The sequence below is a fragment of the Harpia harpyja genome, chromosome Z (assembly GCF_026419915.1).
Source record: "Harpia harpyja isolate bHarHar1 chromosome Z, bHarHar1 primary haplotype, whole genome shotgun sequence".
In the NCBI taxonomy this organism is placed as follows: Eukaryota; Metazoa; Chordata; class Aves; order Accipitriformes; family Accipitridae; genus Harpia; species Harpia harpyja.
Genome location: NC_068969.1, coordinates 70,883,019 through 70,899,089, shown reverse-complemented (window position 1 = coordinate 70,899,089; position 16,071 = coordinate 70,883,019). Strand labels below are relative to the sequence as shown.

At 37.0% G+C, this 16,071-nt stretch overlaps 1 protein-coding gene across 1 annotated transcript in view; it reads right to left on the bottom strand.

The window, feature by feature from the left end:
- Positions 1–16,071, bottom strand: part of FANCC (FA complementation group C) — a 73,624-nt gene that overhangs the window by 18,285 nt on the left and 39,268 nt on the right. The window contains exons 6-8 of the mRNA XM_052778766.1: positions 11,844–12,008; positions 8,668–8,824; positions 2,666–2,718 (exon numbers count right to left, since the gene is read on the bottom strand). Coding sequence (XP_052634726.1) covers positions 2,666–2,718; positions 8,668–8,824; positions 11,844–12,008 — 375 coding nt within the window. The remainder of the gene's footprint in view (positions 1–2,665; positions 2,719–8,667; positions 8,825–11,843; positions 12,009–16,071) is intronic.

The window sequence follows — 16,071 nt, the reverse complement described above, 5'->3', positions numbered from 1 at the left end:
TATTAGGCAAATTTGGCATCTGAACAGTCTTACTGGGTTCAGAGCTACTATTCGCATGCCTACAGTTAAGCATACTTTAGTGCTTTGTGGGACTGTATCCCATAGGCCATCTCAAATTAGAGAGAAAGTATAATCTAGTACAATCTCCTGGGATATGGTGCCTGGAGGAAAAGAAGGAAAAAAAATCCCAACATCTTGACTGTTAAATATAATACTCCTACTGGAGCCAGGGAAACAAACAAAAGTTGTTGCTCAAATTTAAAAGTTACATATTTAAAAAACTACACAAGGAGACTGAACTTAAATATTAAATAATACAGCTGCTGTTCAATCGCTGTGACTCCTTAGTGATCACTAAGAAATGAATCAGCAGCACAAAGAGAAATGAGTGTATACCAAAGGCATACTTTAGATCAGTAATTGCTACAGATTTAATTAGGAACCAATGCATTTCAATGTGCTTTCAACAGTGAAATCATAAAATCCACTCTGGAGGTTCAGGAAGGTGAATGCTTTAACTGGCCTTCCATAGGGCATAATGTAACCTTGAGCAAATGGAGCAGAAAAACACATGGGCAACAAAGTGTAATTTTCATTCTCTTATTTGAAAGACATATCATAGTAAGGAGAAAATATGTTCAAAAGTAAGCTGCCTTTAGATATAAGTTTTTTATTACAGAATTGTTTCATTCTTTCTGTAATGATCTAAGAGATAAGAACAGCTAACATCTTACTGTAACAGCGAAACTTCACAAAACTACAAGCAAATATAATCACTAATATAAACACAAGAAATAGTACACAGAAAATCAGGACAGTCTAGGTGTATGGACTTCTGTATAGCCGCACATAGCAACAAAATAAGTTTCCACTTGGGAAGTAAAACCACAAGTTCGTATCCCTGAGATAAAACAATTTAGCACAATCAACCTCAATAAAAAGCATGCAAATGGCAGGAAAAGTTACTTCTGAAAGAGACACAATGCTTAGATCTGTACTTCTAACAGAATATTAACTCCCAAAATAAAAGGAATTTTGTGCCAGCTGTAGAAACATAACACAGTTTCCAAGCAATGAAGTCCAAGTTCTTTATCAGCAGCTCTCTAAAATCTCATATGTGACTAAATCTGGAACAGCATCTTAATGTCTGCACACCACTTGATAATAGTTGGAAGGATGTCAGAGAAATACAACAAAAATGAACACAAAGCTGCAGAAACCAATTGGTGTACAAAAGCCAGCTAACATACACAGTTTCATGTAATACCAAAGAGGACCGGAAACACAGTACTTTATATCAATGGTTTAATACCAACAATGCAGAGGAACAAGCATACTAAGTAGAAACAATTGAAAGCAAACAAGGGAACAGAAATGTAGGCTGAGCAACAGGAAAACACCATGAATTTCTAAGATGATTTGGAACATTAATACAAGTGCAAAGTTTTATTAGGAAACACCCTGCTGGACAAAGTCCTGCATTGTCTAAGAAACTGCATTTCATCCATTTCTACTGTCTACCAAATGGAAAGAGTGCAAAATAGTTATGTAGTCTCATGTTATTTTTAGAAAATATTCTGTATACCGTGACCCTAAATAAGCCAAGAAACTTGAACAAACTTTGTCTCCCTATACCATTACAATATATAGCCTCCAGCCTGAGACATTAGTACAGGTCTGTTGAAGTCACATCAATTTTCAAGTGCGTTTTGCCTTGGGAAAGTGATGGGTCTCAACTATTCAGAAAATGCTAGCTGTGCTCAGACACTGGACCACAGCAAAAGAAAGGACTGCCATGCCAATAGCTGCCGAGTTGTTCCACTCTCACCATACACACAGCTTCTACAGCGAAGACTCTTCTGTTAGTGCCTGCACTAACCTAAACATGCAAAGAAATACACAAATGCCCCCAAACATGCACACCTGGGAGCCCTTTTTTCTTAAGATGGAAAACACTTGATGAACAAAGGATGTCATTCACTAAATACATTACTGTTGTATCAAAACTTTAATACTGATAACCCCAGCAGTAGATCTACTTAAAAAGAATGATAAAATAGTAAGTCAAGTGAAGTGAAGACAAAAAGCCACTGAAAACTGAGTACAAAGGACTGGAAGCCCCCATGTGGTAAGCAGTATATATTGCTTCAAAATAATGCATTCAAACCCAAAGTCATTATTAACAGGCAGATCAATACTTTAATGACATCAAGAGCATATCTGATATAAATCCTGAAGACTATTAACATAATGTAAAAGAGGCTACACTGGTAAGTGCAAATGTTTTAGCTAAATTCCATCTTCATGCTGGCATGGGCCAAGCCATTTCAGCATTTATAATTTTTACCTCAAAATCATATTTCAACCACAAATCTCTACTGAAGTACAGAATAACTTATAAATTTTAAAGGCTAAAATACAAGGTAGTCAACTGTATCAATTATTATTATAATGTAACTTTTATGTAAAGTTCACAAGATTTTTAACATTTTTCATTATTTGCATTATATTACACAGAAAGGGACACTAAGGCATACAGGTAAAGAAAAAGACATCCTGAAATTATAGTACATCCCAGATTATAATACTCCTTCTTCTCATGAAGAAAACCTCAATGTTTAAGCTGATCATTTGAAACGCTTCCCACTATAATTTCAAAACTTACTTGAAAATTTCATTAACAATTCTGAAAATGGCAGGATGGCTTGCTGCTTGTGGCTGTTGATAAATAAATGAAAGAAAATTAGTCATTAATCAGAAACAACTCAAACAACTGCCACCGTATAATTTACAGCTTAACTCATGGGTGTTATTACACTGCAATTATTAAAATGCAAATCTCAGATCAACTCTTACTAAACCCTCAGATTTTCTCAGGATTAGGTTCTTCAAAATGACTACGTCAAAGTCATGGAAAGAGATCCACAGTGATACCAAGCAGGCTAAACAGCTGATAAATGCAAACACCTGGGATCCCAAACCGTTTATGACAATGATAACTATATATACTAAAGGAGACAGATAGTAAGAACAGGTTGTTGCATGCACTTGCTAGAGGCAAGAGACAGGGAGCAGATTTACAAAAAGCTTTTCTCTCCTCTTCACAGACAATCCCTTTTGGATGTGCTTTGAGATTCTTGCTACATGTTCAAAATCAAATTCCAGAAATTAAATTTATCGCCTTTGTCTTTAATACTACTGTACACATTTTTGTCCAAGTCATTTTTTTCACAGGATTATCTTCCTCTGTGAATTTCAGAATTGTTAGTACAAGCTAAATATCTCAGTGCATCAAAATGTGGTGGTTTTTTTTTAAACTAGTGAAGCTTTTTATCATGCTACCACACAACAGACTGTTTTAAGAAGGTAGATATATTAAACATGCACTACTAGACACACTACTTTCTAATTGTATATTCTTAAATTCTAAGATTTATTAGGCTTTTATACAGCACCAAGAATAAAAAACTACTTACACATTCCCCAAAGTGTATTTGCCTAAGTTAAAAAACAAATTCATGCTTTGTGTTTCTGAAGTTAGCACCTGAAGAGCTGATAAGAATTTAGTTCTTGAACAATCTAGAATAATGCATGTTTAATAAAATGCATTCTATAAACTTCAGGATGCATGGAAGGAATAGCATTTATAAATGGCATTTACTGTAACAGCTTTAAGTGCCTGACGCACTATTCCAAAGAAAACTTTTATGCATTTGTTTCAAGCTAAAAGGTACCAAGTAGGATAGAATTTTTTTTCTTTTTAATTGCACACAGGCAGAATGAGGACTTTGTATGATAACCTCAGAAAATAGAGAGACAACCTTTAACACAAACAGTGTAGAAAGGCTCCTTGTTTCTCACAGTTGTCTTTGCCATACTGGAAATATTAGCTGGCACCTCATTTTCACGTTGTACCACCCTTTCTCGCTGTCAGACGGCTGTAGCTAACTTGTCCTGTTGAAGGTGTGCCATCTAGTGTTCGAGAGTATTTACAGCCGGCTGTGTGGACGCGTGGAGAGCAGCATGCAGCTTGTTGCAAGGCTGTCTCCAAACTTCCACTGCTAGAGGAGAAGACAGACTGGCTGGATGAGACAAAAGAGACACGTTCATCTTTTTTTTTTTTTCCTAAGGGAAGTCTTGGACTAGACGATCTCCCGAGGTGCCTTCCAACCCCAACCATTCTGCAATTCTGTGAAAACACTGGAAAGTGAGAAGAATGTTTTTCAGTCCTGTGGGCTGAATGGGTGAATTCAGCCATTTCTCCAGTCTTTTCAGACACCCTACATACCTTTGCACACATACTTCTGTGATGACATACCAACCCACCATTGGTTAAGACAGGTTGAATATAAACTAGAAAGGGTCCATCAGCACGTTGCCACACATATCAAGATCAAATCATAGCTCTTTTGAACAAGACCAAAATAAATGGCTGTATGCAACAACTAAAGACTCTCCACCCTTTCCTGCCAGACAGCAGCAGTCTACAGTACTCACTACAAGAAACCACAGTTAATAGCTCCTAGTATTTAATCTACACTACTGAAATCAATATGGATTTCATCACTGGTATTCAAAAGGGAAAACAAAAAACCCCTCAACCCCAAACCCCACTGTTAGTCTAATTCCACAAGATTTTGATCAATGGATGGCATTGAATTAATTTGCAAGCACTCAAAGTAAGAATGCTATCATAGCACAAAAGTCTCCAAGGCAATCTGAAGATGTGCCTGATGTGTAGTAAGGACCAAGAGAAGGCAGCACAATACTGCTGCAGCCCACAGCAATTCAGGGGTTTGGGAGGGATTAACAATTTCAGGAGGGATTCTCATAGGGTTTTCATGTTGTTGATATTATCTCCTTATTTTTTCAAAATAAAAAGGCATTTTACATTTCAATAACCTTGCCTGCGACTATGCAATATTTTTCACAGAAAGCTCAGAAAACCAAACATACTGCCTACCAGGAGCTTGTTCCATCACTTTTAAAACATGCACAATACATACAGCACAACACACACTAAACCAAAAAGATCCAAACACAGGGAACTGGAGCTGCATGTGTGATACTATGATTACATATTTTAAGAATGTGTGCCTCTTCAGAAAAAAAAAACCAAACACAAAACCACTGGGATATTTGAAAGAAATACAATAGGAAAAATACCATAACATAAAGTATTACATACACAAGTTCTATAGAACTACACTACTTTTGTATCTGTGTTATCAGAAAGAAGAATCCTAAACAACTCATTTATAATACAAAGCCAGAACTGAATAAAGAAAGAAGAAAAATACATTTGTATCTACAGGAAGCAAGTAAATGGCACAAAGAGGAACAGACTAATAATTATACACTGCGTTTTATTCACACCATAGAATGCTCTGTAACAACCGCAACTAAGAGTAAGCATAGGGAAACAAATTGTGCCCAAGATCACACAGCAACAGATTTGAGGTGATAACACCACAAATACCAGTTCTCTTGACTTTCAGACTCACATGCAATTAATTGGACACAACACTTCCACAGTTCAACACACCTAGCTTTAAGAAACTATTACACTGCTGTATCTCAAATGTTGTCTGTATTTCTAAATTGTATATTTACCTGTATTCCTGAATCTTATGTTTACCAATTAAAAATAGGAAATGTCACTTATTTTTTTCTTATACCAAGTGCCAAATGTATTTTATTTTCAAAATAAGCACACACTTATTTTGAAAGCACAAACATCTTCTTACAGAGGTTTAAAAAGCTCCTGAATTCATCAACATTATGAATAAATTAGTGTGCACTATTTCAAAAATTTTACCTTAACAATACAGGTTTTGAAGACAGGCAGTACTGTGGGAACTAATTGTAACTTAGCTGGAATGTATAGCAACAAGAAAAAAAGCTTCTCATTTTCTCTCTCTATCCTTCCTCCTTTCTCCCTCGTTAATGCCTGTTTCATTGGCACAGCTCCCAATGAAAGGTGAGTGCAGATCCAGCTAGACTCAAAACCTGGGGATAAGGCACAGCAAGAGGGCAGTGCAAGGGCATGGAAACCAGAGCAGTCTCTGGCTTGGTGTCCTGTCAGGCACTACAAGAGTCACCATATCCCCCACTAAAACTGTATTTGCTCTGTAATGCTGCAGGAAAAATAACAGCAAGCGACACCCCACAGCTAGAGCTTTAACTGCAGAGTGCAATATATTTTCGATGCTGGGCTAGACTTGGGAAAGCTGACAAGTGGAAAAACAAAGCACAGCAATAACAGGTGGTTTATAAAGGAGATGTCGACAAATTTTAAGCCTTCTCAGCCTTTTGCACTTTTCTTGCAGCAAAACTCGGAAAGAAATAAAACTACTTTGCAAAGCTATCTAAGAACTGAACACTTAGATAGTTGACACTGATTCATTCACATGTCTTTTTACATACATGTGCTTTAAAAGTCTGTTTAAATATACATCTCTCTATGCATTTCTGGTAAAGCATAAAATTCCAATATGTGTATTTATTTAAACTTTAGTTGTTAACGCACACATACAAACCTTAAAGTTACTTCAGAAAGGAAGACATCCACTCACCCACCAAATTCTGAAGAAGCTAAAAGAGCATTTGTGATGGTCACTTCACTGGTTTTTATTACTTCTGAATAATTACAGAATTTCTAATATTAATTCCAGTTTAGCCCCCAAACCACAAAGCTAATAGCATACCATATAAAACACAAGTTAGTGGACCATCACACTACAATTACTCTTGGAATTAAAATATGAGATAATAAATATTTCATAATATAAGTACAGTAGTTTAAACTATCTGGGTACGATAGATCTCTATGAGGTTTATGTACAGTTTGGTTACTGTATCAAAGTATTTTATTTAGATAAATGACTGATAATGCAATTATGAAAGAGCTTATTGAAATTTCCTTCTTATCATATACTATAATCAAATCACTGACATATTTCTGCCTATTTGTACTCTACAGGTTTTCTTAGAAATAGAAAAAAAGTATCAATCAAGTTCTGTCTCATGATTCAACTTTTTATTACCGTATCCATGAGGCAAACAGAGGTCACATCCTACAAATACCATAATCCAGCTGCCAAAAACTGCATACTCACATTCCTAAATAAATATTCAAATATCTTTCAGGCAGGCTAAATTAATCATGCTGTTGGATTCAAAGTGCTGACTGATCTAATGTTAGACAAGTGTCTTTATAGTACCACGTACAAGTTGTACAAAATATCATGAGGTGTTGTAGAATGCAATTTCTGGATCAAATCTATTCCTTCTATACTGCCTCTCTCAAGCTTCTCATCCTGTTTTTAATCAGAATGCCATCTCCCATTTTATGCACCCTCCCTCTTATCAATGCCTATCAATCAGCAATATCCATCTTCCAACTGCTCTCTTTATGCCTGCATTCATTGCGCGCCTTGTCCACAGGATGTCCTCTCTAAACCAGCATTCAAAGCTGCTGCACTGGTCTTCCCACTCTGTGAATATCTTATTTTGAAAGCACAAAGTCTTTGGAGCAGAGGCAAGTAAGGACAACCTAAGTGTGCTGGCAGAGTAATGTTCCATTCTTTTCAGGAATCAGGATGTGAAGACAAGGTAAATACGAACATTGTTAATAAACAATAATAAACCAATAATTAAAACAAAGATTTTACTTCCTTTTATATATAACCTAGATTTTTCTTCTTTTCCTCATCCACATGTGGTACCATATACTGTATTCAACTCACAGTGTATCTGATACAGAAACATTAGGCGCAGGCTTTGTATATAGCCTTGTCTTCTGGAATACCTAGATCCCCAGATGATGTATGAAGTGCTGTGGATGCCAAGCATTTGTGAGATTTGCAAGTATTATAATGGGTCCCTAAAATAGAAATTTGCAGATTTAATTTAAAAGGAAGACTATTTAAAGGTATCATTCTTTTCCTATCTAGAATACATACTCTGTAAGCAGTTTCGTAGGCTGAAAATAAGATACCACATGCCATTTTTTAGTTCTATCCATTTTATGAAATACATAATTTAAGGACATAGCACACATGCTATTTCACACTGTAATTAACAATTAAGCTCACATCTAGTGTTGCAAACTAGCTCATTATTTTGCAAAAGGTATTGAGTCATTTTCTCATAGGAAACATTTTTGGTGCGCTGCATAACACAGCATTTGAAAACAAACTTTAATTACAGTTTAGCAAATGTTTTGTATTAAGAATTTTGTTCAAGTTTGCAAACAAAACCAAGTAACTAAGCAGTCCATAATAAAATAATCTAAAAGGAATTTCAATTGTTTAAACTGCTAAACTGCCAAGGGCACAGAGATTGAAGTAAAAGCAGATTCAAATCTTCCCTGGCCAAAGTTTATGATTTTTTAAGACAGAGGCAGGTACTCAGCACCCCCACCAGTCAGGTTCTCTTCTCTTCATCCATTCTTCATTACTGGATAAAATCTTTTTTCTCTGCAACAATTCAGTGTAAAAACTAAAAACTTAGTGACATTCGCAAGACTCAACATTTGCCTTTGCATTAGCAAGTTATATGCCACATGACAGCCACTTCCCTCAAATATGCTGACGTATTTGAAAACTCTCTGTCACTTCTGAAGCATGAACAAGCACTATCAAATGTACTACATGTTGCACATACCAGTAAGGAGTCTTTTATGACACAAGCCACTTCTTCCAATGAATTGAACTGAATGGTAACCAGCTGGTCTAAAAGATATAAGGTAGCTTTTTCAAGGCTTGGTAAGTGACGAAGCCAGAGGCTGAAGGCAGCTGAGGGAGGGAGGGAGATCTTCTTCCTGGTTTAGAGAGAAAAATACTGTTTTCCCTGAGAAACTGGAAGGAAGACAAAAATGTACTACTTTTTTTTTTTTTAAAGCACATTGCAGAAAAAGAATACACAAAGACCAACCTGCAGCAAGAGACAGAAAATCTTGTTTACAGTACTCTGTTCAGTATCAAATAATAATGGCAAAGAACAGGGAATCACCATCATCTACAAATGAAACCTTACCACATGCCTTTAGAACCTAAAAATTTGGTTATGATGGATCCCAGCAAATAGAAACAGAAGTTTTAAGCCTGGAGCTCCCTTCTTCTCTAGAGAAAGGTCCTGCCCCACACTTGCGCTCTTTCAAACCCAGACTGCATCCTGCAGACTGCTTTGCTCAGAAAGTGTCAGCAGCTGACAGATAAGCAGGAAGGTCCTGGATAATATTACTGCTGACTAAATCAAAGCATCACCTGTCTTTGCAGAGAAATTTTAAAAAATAATTTAAAAAAAAGGAGGTAGAGGTAGGTAAGTCTTCAGCCCACCAACACTGACCAGAGCCTTTTAAAAGATAAATGGTTAAGAAGGTAATCTTTTCACCTAGAGCCTTCAGCTATAGCTCAGCTGAAGTATAGTGTTGTATCACTAGGAAATAAAAGGCACAGTTTATTTTGAGACAACACTGTAATTTGTGTGGACCAGCACAAATCAAAATATACTAAAGTAACCACCCAAGAAGAAGAGATACCACAGCACAAAACATCCTGGAATATTTTCACAGCCATCATGATAGTTGCAGATTAAAAGGCTAAAACCAAAAAATTTTACAAATAACAAGAAATACGCGCCTTGGTCTTAAATCAAGTTAAGATTAAAAAAACTAAAATTAGTCTGGAGAGTATATGCAAACTGAAACTACTGATAAAAAAAGAAAAATACCAGCAGAAATAAGATTTTACACCATTTTAGGATCTATTTTCAATGTATGTATTTTACCATACATTCATTTAAATATCAGCCTTCAGAATTCTGATTTCCATTAAAAAGCTGTATTTTTTCCATTCAAAACTATGTAATAGCTTAATTTTAAAGTGTACATCCATAGACAATAAAAATACCAAAGTACATAAAATTTCAAAATTGTAAAGCAATGCTCAATTTCAAGATGCTGTTTAATTAAGTATCATATTAAAGCACATATGCACATCAGGGTAAATTAAGAATGACAAGACATTATTTAATTTTGCCACAACCCTCTTTTTTGTTGTTTTTGTGGTAGCGTGGTAGATAGTATAGATATTATAGATATTATGCTAGGAAAAGAAATCTAATAAGCTTACACAGAGGTGTTCCAACTCTGAGATTTAAAAAACATATAGGAAGTAACACATAGTCATTGTCCTTCTGCAACTGAACTTGCAGATGGTCCCACTGGGACAATGCTGAGCTCTGTGGAGCACTGCAAGTCTCAGTATCTAGTAATCCTATTTCCTGGAGCAGGCTTCACCCGTGTTTAGAAGGAAAACAAGTGTTCAGAACACAATGACAAAGTTAGGGAACACAGAATTCAATTGTTAAAGTGGGGAAAAAAATAAAATACAATCACATTTATGTTAAGATCACATGAGCTTCAGTGTCAGGCCAGGAGTGTACCATGCAAAGCATGTGTGAGCCTACATCTGCTCTCAGGGAAACCACACACTTCTGTCAAGGGCCCTGCAAGAGTCACTTAGTTAAGAGCCATATGAACTGAACTATTTTTGCTCACTGTGATAAACACGTAGCTCAAAAGTTTGGCAAAGGGACATTTACTTCAGTCGGAAGAACCTTTTATGACCATCTAAAGGATTCAGACTCACGTTATGAAGCGGCAAAAGTATGTCATGATGGACTGCCCATCAGCTTACTGACATCAGGAGAGACCACCGATGTTGAACCTGTGAACTTGCTCTGATAGTTTTCCAAACTGCACTACTGGTTGTGGAACGCGTCCAGTCTGAAGCCACGAAAGATGGACAAGTGAAAGATAGCGCTCTCTTTTTTGGGACACATCTTTCACTACAGTCCTTTGCATTCCTTTTTCACTTGTTTTCCTCAGCTTCTAGTAATGTGTGGAAATTAGTAATTGTGCTTTTCCATTAATTATTTATTTTTGCTGGAGCCCTCACCGGAGCAATATAACAATCTTCATTGGAACATCTAGAAATTACAATGTTAAGTACAAAGGAAGCAATTAAAACTTTTATTAAAAAGGAGACAAATGGATAATTGAGGTAAAGTGTTCACAAAGGACCTTTTCTAGTATTCAAAAAAAAGATGTTTATAATGCAGTCCCTCAGCTACAACTTGAATAAAGCAACTCTCAACCAAAAGTAGGCTGTGCTTTCCCTGACGTCTTTTCTTCCCTGCCACAGCCCATCTTGCTGATGTTCAGCTTCATTCAGCTTCATTCAGCTTCATTCAGCTGGCTTTCATCCATAGCCTGATTTCAAAAGAGTGGCTTTAGTGGTAGCAAAACAGGCAAAGTTATATTTCACAAATTGCTCCACTCAGACTCATTAAAAATAATCTGCTGAAAAACAGGAAAATTTAAAAACCAATTTCACAGAAAAAAACAAGAGAAACATGAAAACACTCAAACATAAGGATCTATCTTGTGCACAGAAAAATAAAGATTGCTCTCAAAATGTCAAGTTAGGAATGTTGATACACTTACAGGAAAGGTAAATAACATTTCTATGAAAACTGATCATATCTTCCACAAAATTCCTAAAATCTGTTGAAGACTTTAACCTCCATTTTAAAGAAAAGGTGGGACAAAGTTCCAGTCAATATTTAAATCTATTATGCCACGATTTGTACATCAGCAATATAAAATTCTGCTTCGCCCTACAACCTGAGCCCTGCTAGTCAGCTGCAAGGGAAATATTTTACTAGACTGCAGATGATGTACAGTGCATCCATACAAACCCAGAGAAAAGACATTTAATTGAATTAATAATCTTTATGAAAAAAAACATAAAAATCATACAGATCATGCTACTTACTTTAGAAAGGCCTCATTCACAGCCTCCAGAAACTCTGAACTGAGAATTTCTTTTGAAGCACCTCCATGGTAAAGAAGGAGAGTTTCCAGCAATGGAGTTAGATCAGGCAAAGTAATGAGAGGGAGACAGAAAAGGGACACAGCATTCACACGACTGGCTGAAACTCTGAGGGAAAAATAAATACAGTTCATATATCAGAAAAGTCAAAACTTTTTCAAAACAAATTTCTAAACTGATAAGGCAAAAAAAGATTAAATTAATTACAGAAGGTTAAATGTAAGAGATGCACACCTAACTGCAGAAAAATTATTTATTGGAATGACTGTTGACATGTCGCTACATATTGTCTGAAGAATCTTAACGAGAAGTCAGGGAAAATTTTGGTATTTCAGTGGTCAAGGCTAACCACATGAGGGATATCAATCCAATTCTGAAGTGCAGCCAGTTGTGTTCACCCCTCCTAGCAGGGAATGCTTTGTCTTTCCCAGGATCAGCGAAGCACAGGTAGATTCACACCTCCCACGCAGGTTTGCTAGACCCTCAGAAGAGACCACCTGGCTGCATTTAAGGCCTCCTGTTGTTCTCTCAACAGAGACAACTTCTATGAACCAAACAATACAAATCCTGCTGTCTTCAAGTGCTCAGCTGAAAAATTCTTGTCTTACAGATCTACAGTGAAGGAATCTTAATATCTGAAGTGGATCTTAATATAAAAACCACTCACTTGACCTGCTCACTAAAACTATATGCTTGGAAATGATTAAAGACAGTGGAACCTGGAATGTAAATGAAACATGGAACCTTTGGAACATAAACAAAAAGGAAAATGGCACACAACGTAAGAGATAACATTTGAAAAAGGAAATCACCAGTTTCCCAGAGTATATATGTGGGATACTTGGAAAGTAATGGGCACACAGTGAACAATCCAGACTCGATGGAGTTGATCAATTTGTGAGCCAAGGATGTTTTCTAGGCAGCAGGCTTAAAGGACGCTTTGCTTGTGGACACATATTTAGCTAACGGTAGTAAGAGCATTCCAGATGCCTTTAGAAGGCCTTGAACAGAATAAACAAGAAGACAAAAAAAGAAAGATGCCAATTAGAAGAACACAGGTGCGCATTCCACAATAAAGGGAACTTGGCACAAAGAACCTCAATTCGGCAGCTTATCTTGACCAATTAGACTGAGACAAGTTTCTCATGTTTTAGTTAATACAACCAATTATGCCTTATGTTTATGTGCGTGTACAGTGTTGATATAACCAATCATTAGGTGTAACTAGGCGCGTGGACAGCTCATGCTAACCAATCTCTAATTTGCTTATGCGTGAACAGTAACTAGAATGAACATATAAACCGAGCTATCTTGGCAATAAAGTGGCATCTGCTTGATCATACTGATTGTGCGCAGTGTCCATGACTTCCACGTCAACATATATATAGTTTCTAGAACATGAAACTGCAGATTTCTCTAGATGCAGTTTTGACAGGAAGACATTTATGAAGACCAAGAACTCCAAAATACTGAATTCTAGCAAATTAATAAGTGCTAGACTGTTTGTAAAAGGCTTCCTTGAGATGCTGCAAGTTTCTCCTGATGGCATTGTTCACTAAAAGGGGTGCATTCTTTGCAAGAACCCAGAACTGTTTTCTTTGGGGAGCCACCAGTACAGTCTATGAAGAGCTGAGACAGGAATTACACTACCGGCTGCTCTGAGTAAGAACTAACTCTATTGCCCCGCATGTATTAAAGCTACTCCCAAATAGATGTTGCCTAATGGTCACTTGCATATGCTGTGACAGAAGTGCTATGACTTGTGGACACGGGATACCATTCTGGTTTCCACAGTGAGAGAAATAAAACGTGACACATTTTTAAAGACAAATTTCTGAGTAAGTACCTAAACAAATATGTATTTAAGGTTTTTACACTGAATTACTTTGAGACACAGTTTTACCACAAGAAGTGTTTCTGTAGAAATGGTAATTGTTGGGCTGGTATTTATTGTGCAGTAGTGTTTTCCAGGATATAGATACGTAATCTTCACAGACCTGAGATTCTTTAAATCAGTCCTCTTTACAAAATTCTGTTTCTAATTCTGTATCCTGGATTAGCAAACTTTAGCAGTTTACTTTACTCTTAACTTTGGAAGAAAAACCCTGCAAAGGCAATTTTCTTCTACATAATCTTCAAAATATGTTCTTGGAGAATAGTGCACAGTGCATTCCACTGTGTGCAATGAATTTGCACAGATGTTATCATCTGTGTTGCTGTAAGCATCACTGAATGGAGAAATGAGACAATGTACACCTCTAACCACAACCTACATTTGCCTCTGCAACTTGAATAAACACCCATATCATAACTTCTGTGCTCAAAAATTTACCTAAGTTCAAAGTTTTCCTTTTCTCTCCCTAGAAACCAAGTATTTCTCTTCCCAACAGTCTCATTAGCTTTTCAGCTAAGTCTGCTTCACCCTACTTTAGAAAATGTGGGTGTTTGTTTTCCACATTGAACAAAACTTTGTGATGCTCCTCATTAACCATGTCCATGATTTCAGTACTAAAGTCAGCTCTAAATGAATTCAGCTCATTTACTCTTCCTTACACAAACACCTAGATACAAGAAGGAAGGGAGAAAAATAGCCAAGCTATTGGCTAATGATACAAGGAACATGTTTCAATCAGCCTCCTCTTTCTTGTAACCTTACAGGCTATGTGGTGTTAAATAGGTCATAAAGCTCAGAATATGCGCAGGAGAGTGATACATTTAAAACAGAAGACACAATTTGAGTATATAGTCTATATTAAAAATATCTATCCTTATTTTTGCTTTTGTTTTTTAGCTGGAATACACTTAATTTAGAGGTAATCAAAAGGATCTACTGATGTATTCAAATATGGTAATTTTTAAAGTATTGACAAAAGACTATGATCTGCATTTCAAGGTCAGTGGAAAGGCACAAATTACACAGTGAAAAGGCATGACCATGTAAAAAATAGTGACAGCAGTAGCATTAGGCAAATATATTCCCTTTTTTATGGTCACAGATTTTGGCTTAATTCACTGTATTTATGTAGTGTGGATGAAGAAGGTGATTAGATTCTCACTGACTATACCTAGACATGTAGAAACAGCCTACACAATGTTGCAAGATGATTATTAACATTCCTGATAATTTGGATTGGAGATTTGGCCAGAGCACATAGCAATTTCCTTCCCACCCACTTTCTCAGACTTTCATCCTTCGAAAACCAGGCCAAGGAGGCAGTTAAAGGGTGGAAGTACTATGTGCTTGGGTACATTTGAAATAACTGCATATGAAACATGCAGTATTGCCACAGCACTGTTTGGTACCAGATCAAGGAAATAACAGAAGGAAAATGAGAGGTTCTTTAAATAACCATGGACAAATTTTTTCATTAATAACAACTGCAAAGTAACTACTGTTCTGTTATATTAAACTATCACTTGCACAAACAGGGAAAAATATTTCTTCGGAAGATTTTTTTTGCTTTTTCTCATAGTAACTGCTAGTTAACTTTGGTTATAAGGATGCATATAGCAGCCAACATTATGATTATGAGGTTCAACAAGGCCAAGTGCAAGGTCCTGCACATGAGTCAGGGCAACCCGCAGTATCAGTACAGACTGGGGGATGAAGGGATTGAGAACTGCCCTGTGAAGAAGGACTTGGGGGTACTGCTGGATGAAAAATTGGTCACGAGCCAGCAATGTGCACTCACAGCCCAGAAAGCCAACCGTATCCTGGGCTGCTTCAAAAGGAGCATGGCCAGCAGGTCAAGGGAGGTGATTCTGCCCCTCTACTCCGCTCTCGTAAGACCTCATCTGGAGTACTGCGTCCAGCTCTGGGGTCCTCAGCACAGGAAGGACATGGACCTGTTGGAGTGGGTCCAGAGGAGGGCCACAAAACGATCACAGGGCTGTAATACCTCTCTTACCATGAAAGGCGGAGAGAGTTGGGGCTGTTCAGCCTGGAGAAGAGAAGGGTCTGGGGAGGCCTCATTGCGGTCTTTCAATACATAAAGGGATCTTACAAGAAAGACAGAGAGAGACCTTTTCCCAGGGCCTGTAGTGACAGGACAAGGTTTTAAACGGAAAGAGGGTAGATTCAGACTAGCTATAAGGAAGAAATTTTTTACAATGAGGGTGGTGAGGCACTGGAAGGGGTTGTCCAGAGAAGTTGTGGATGCCCCATCCCTGG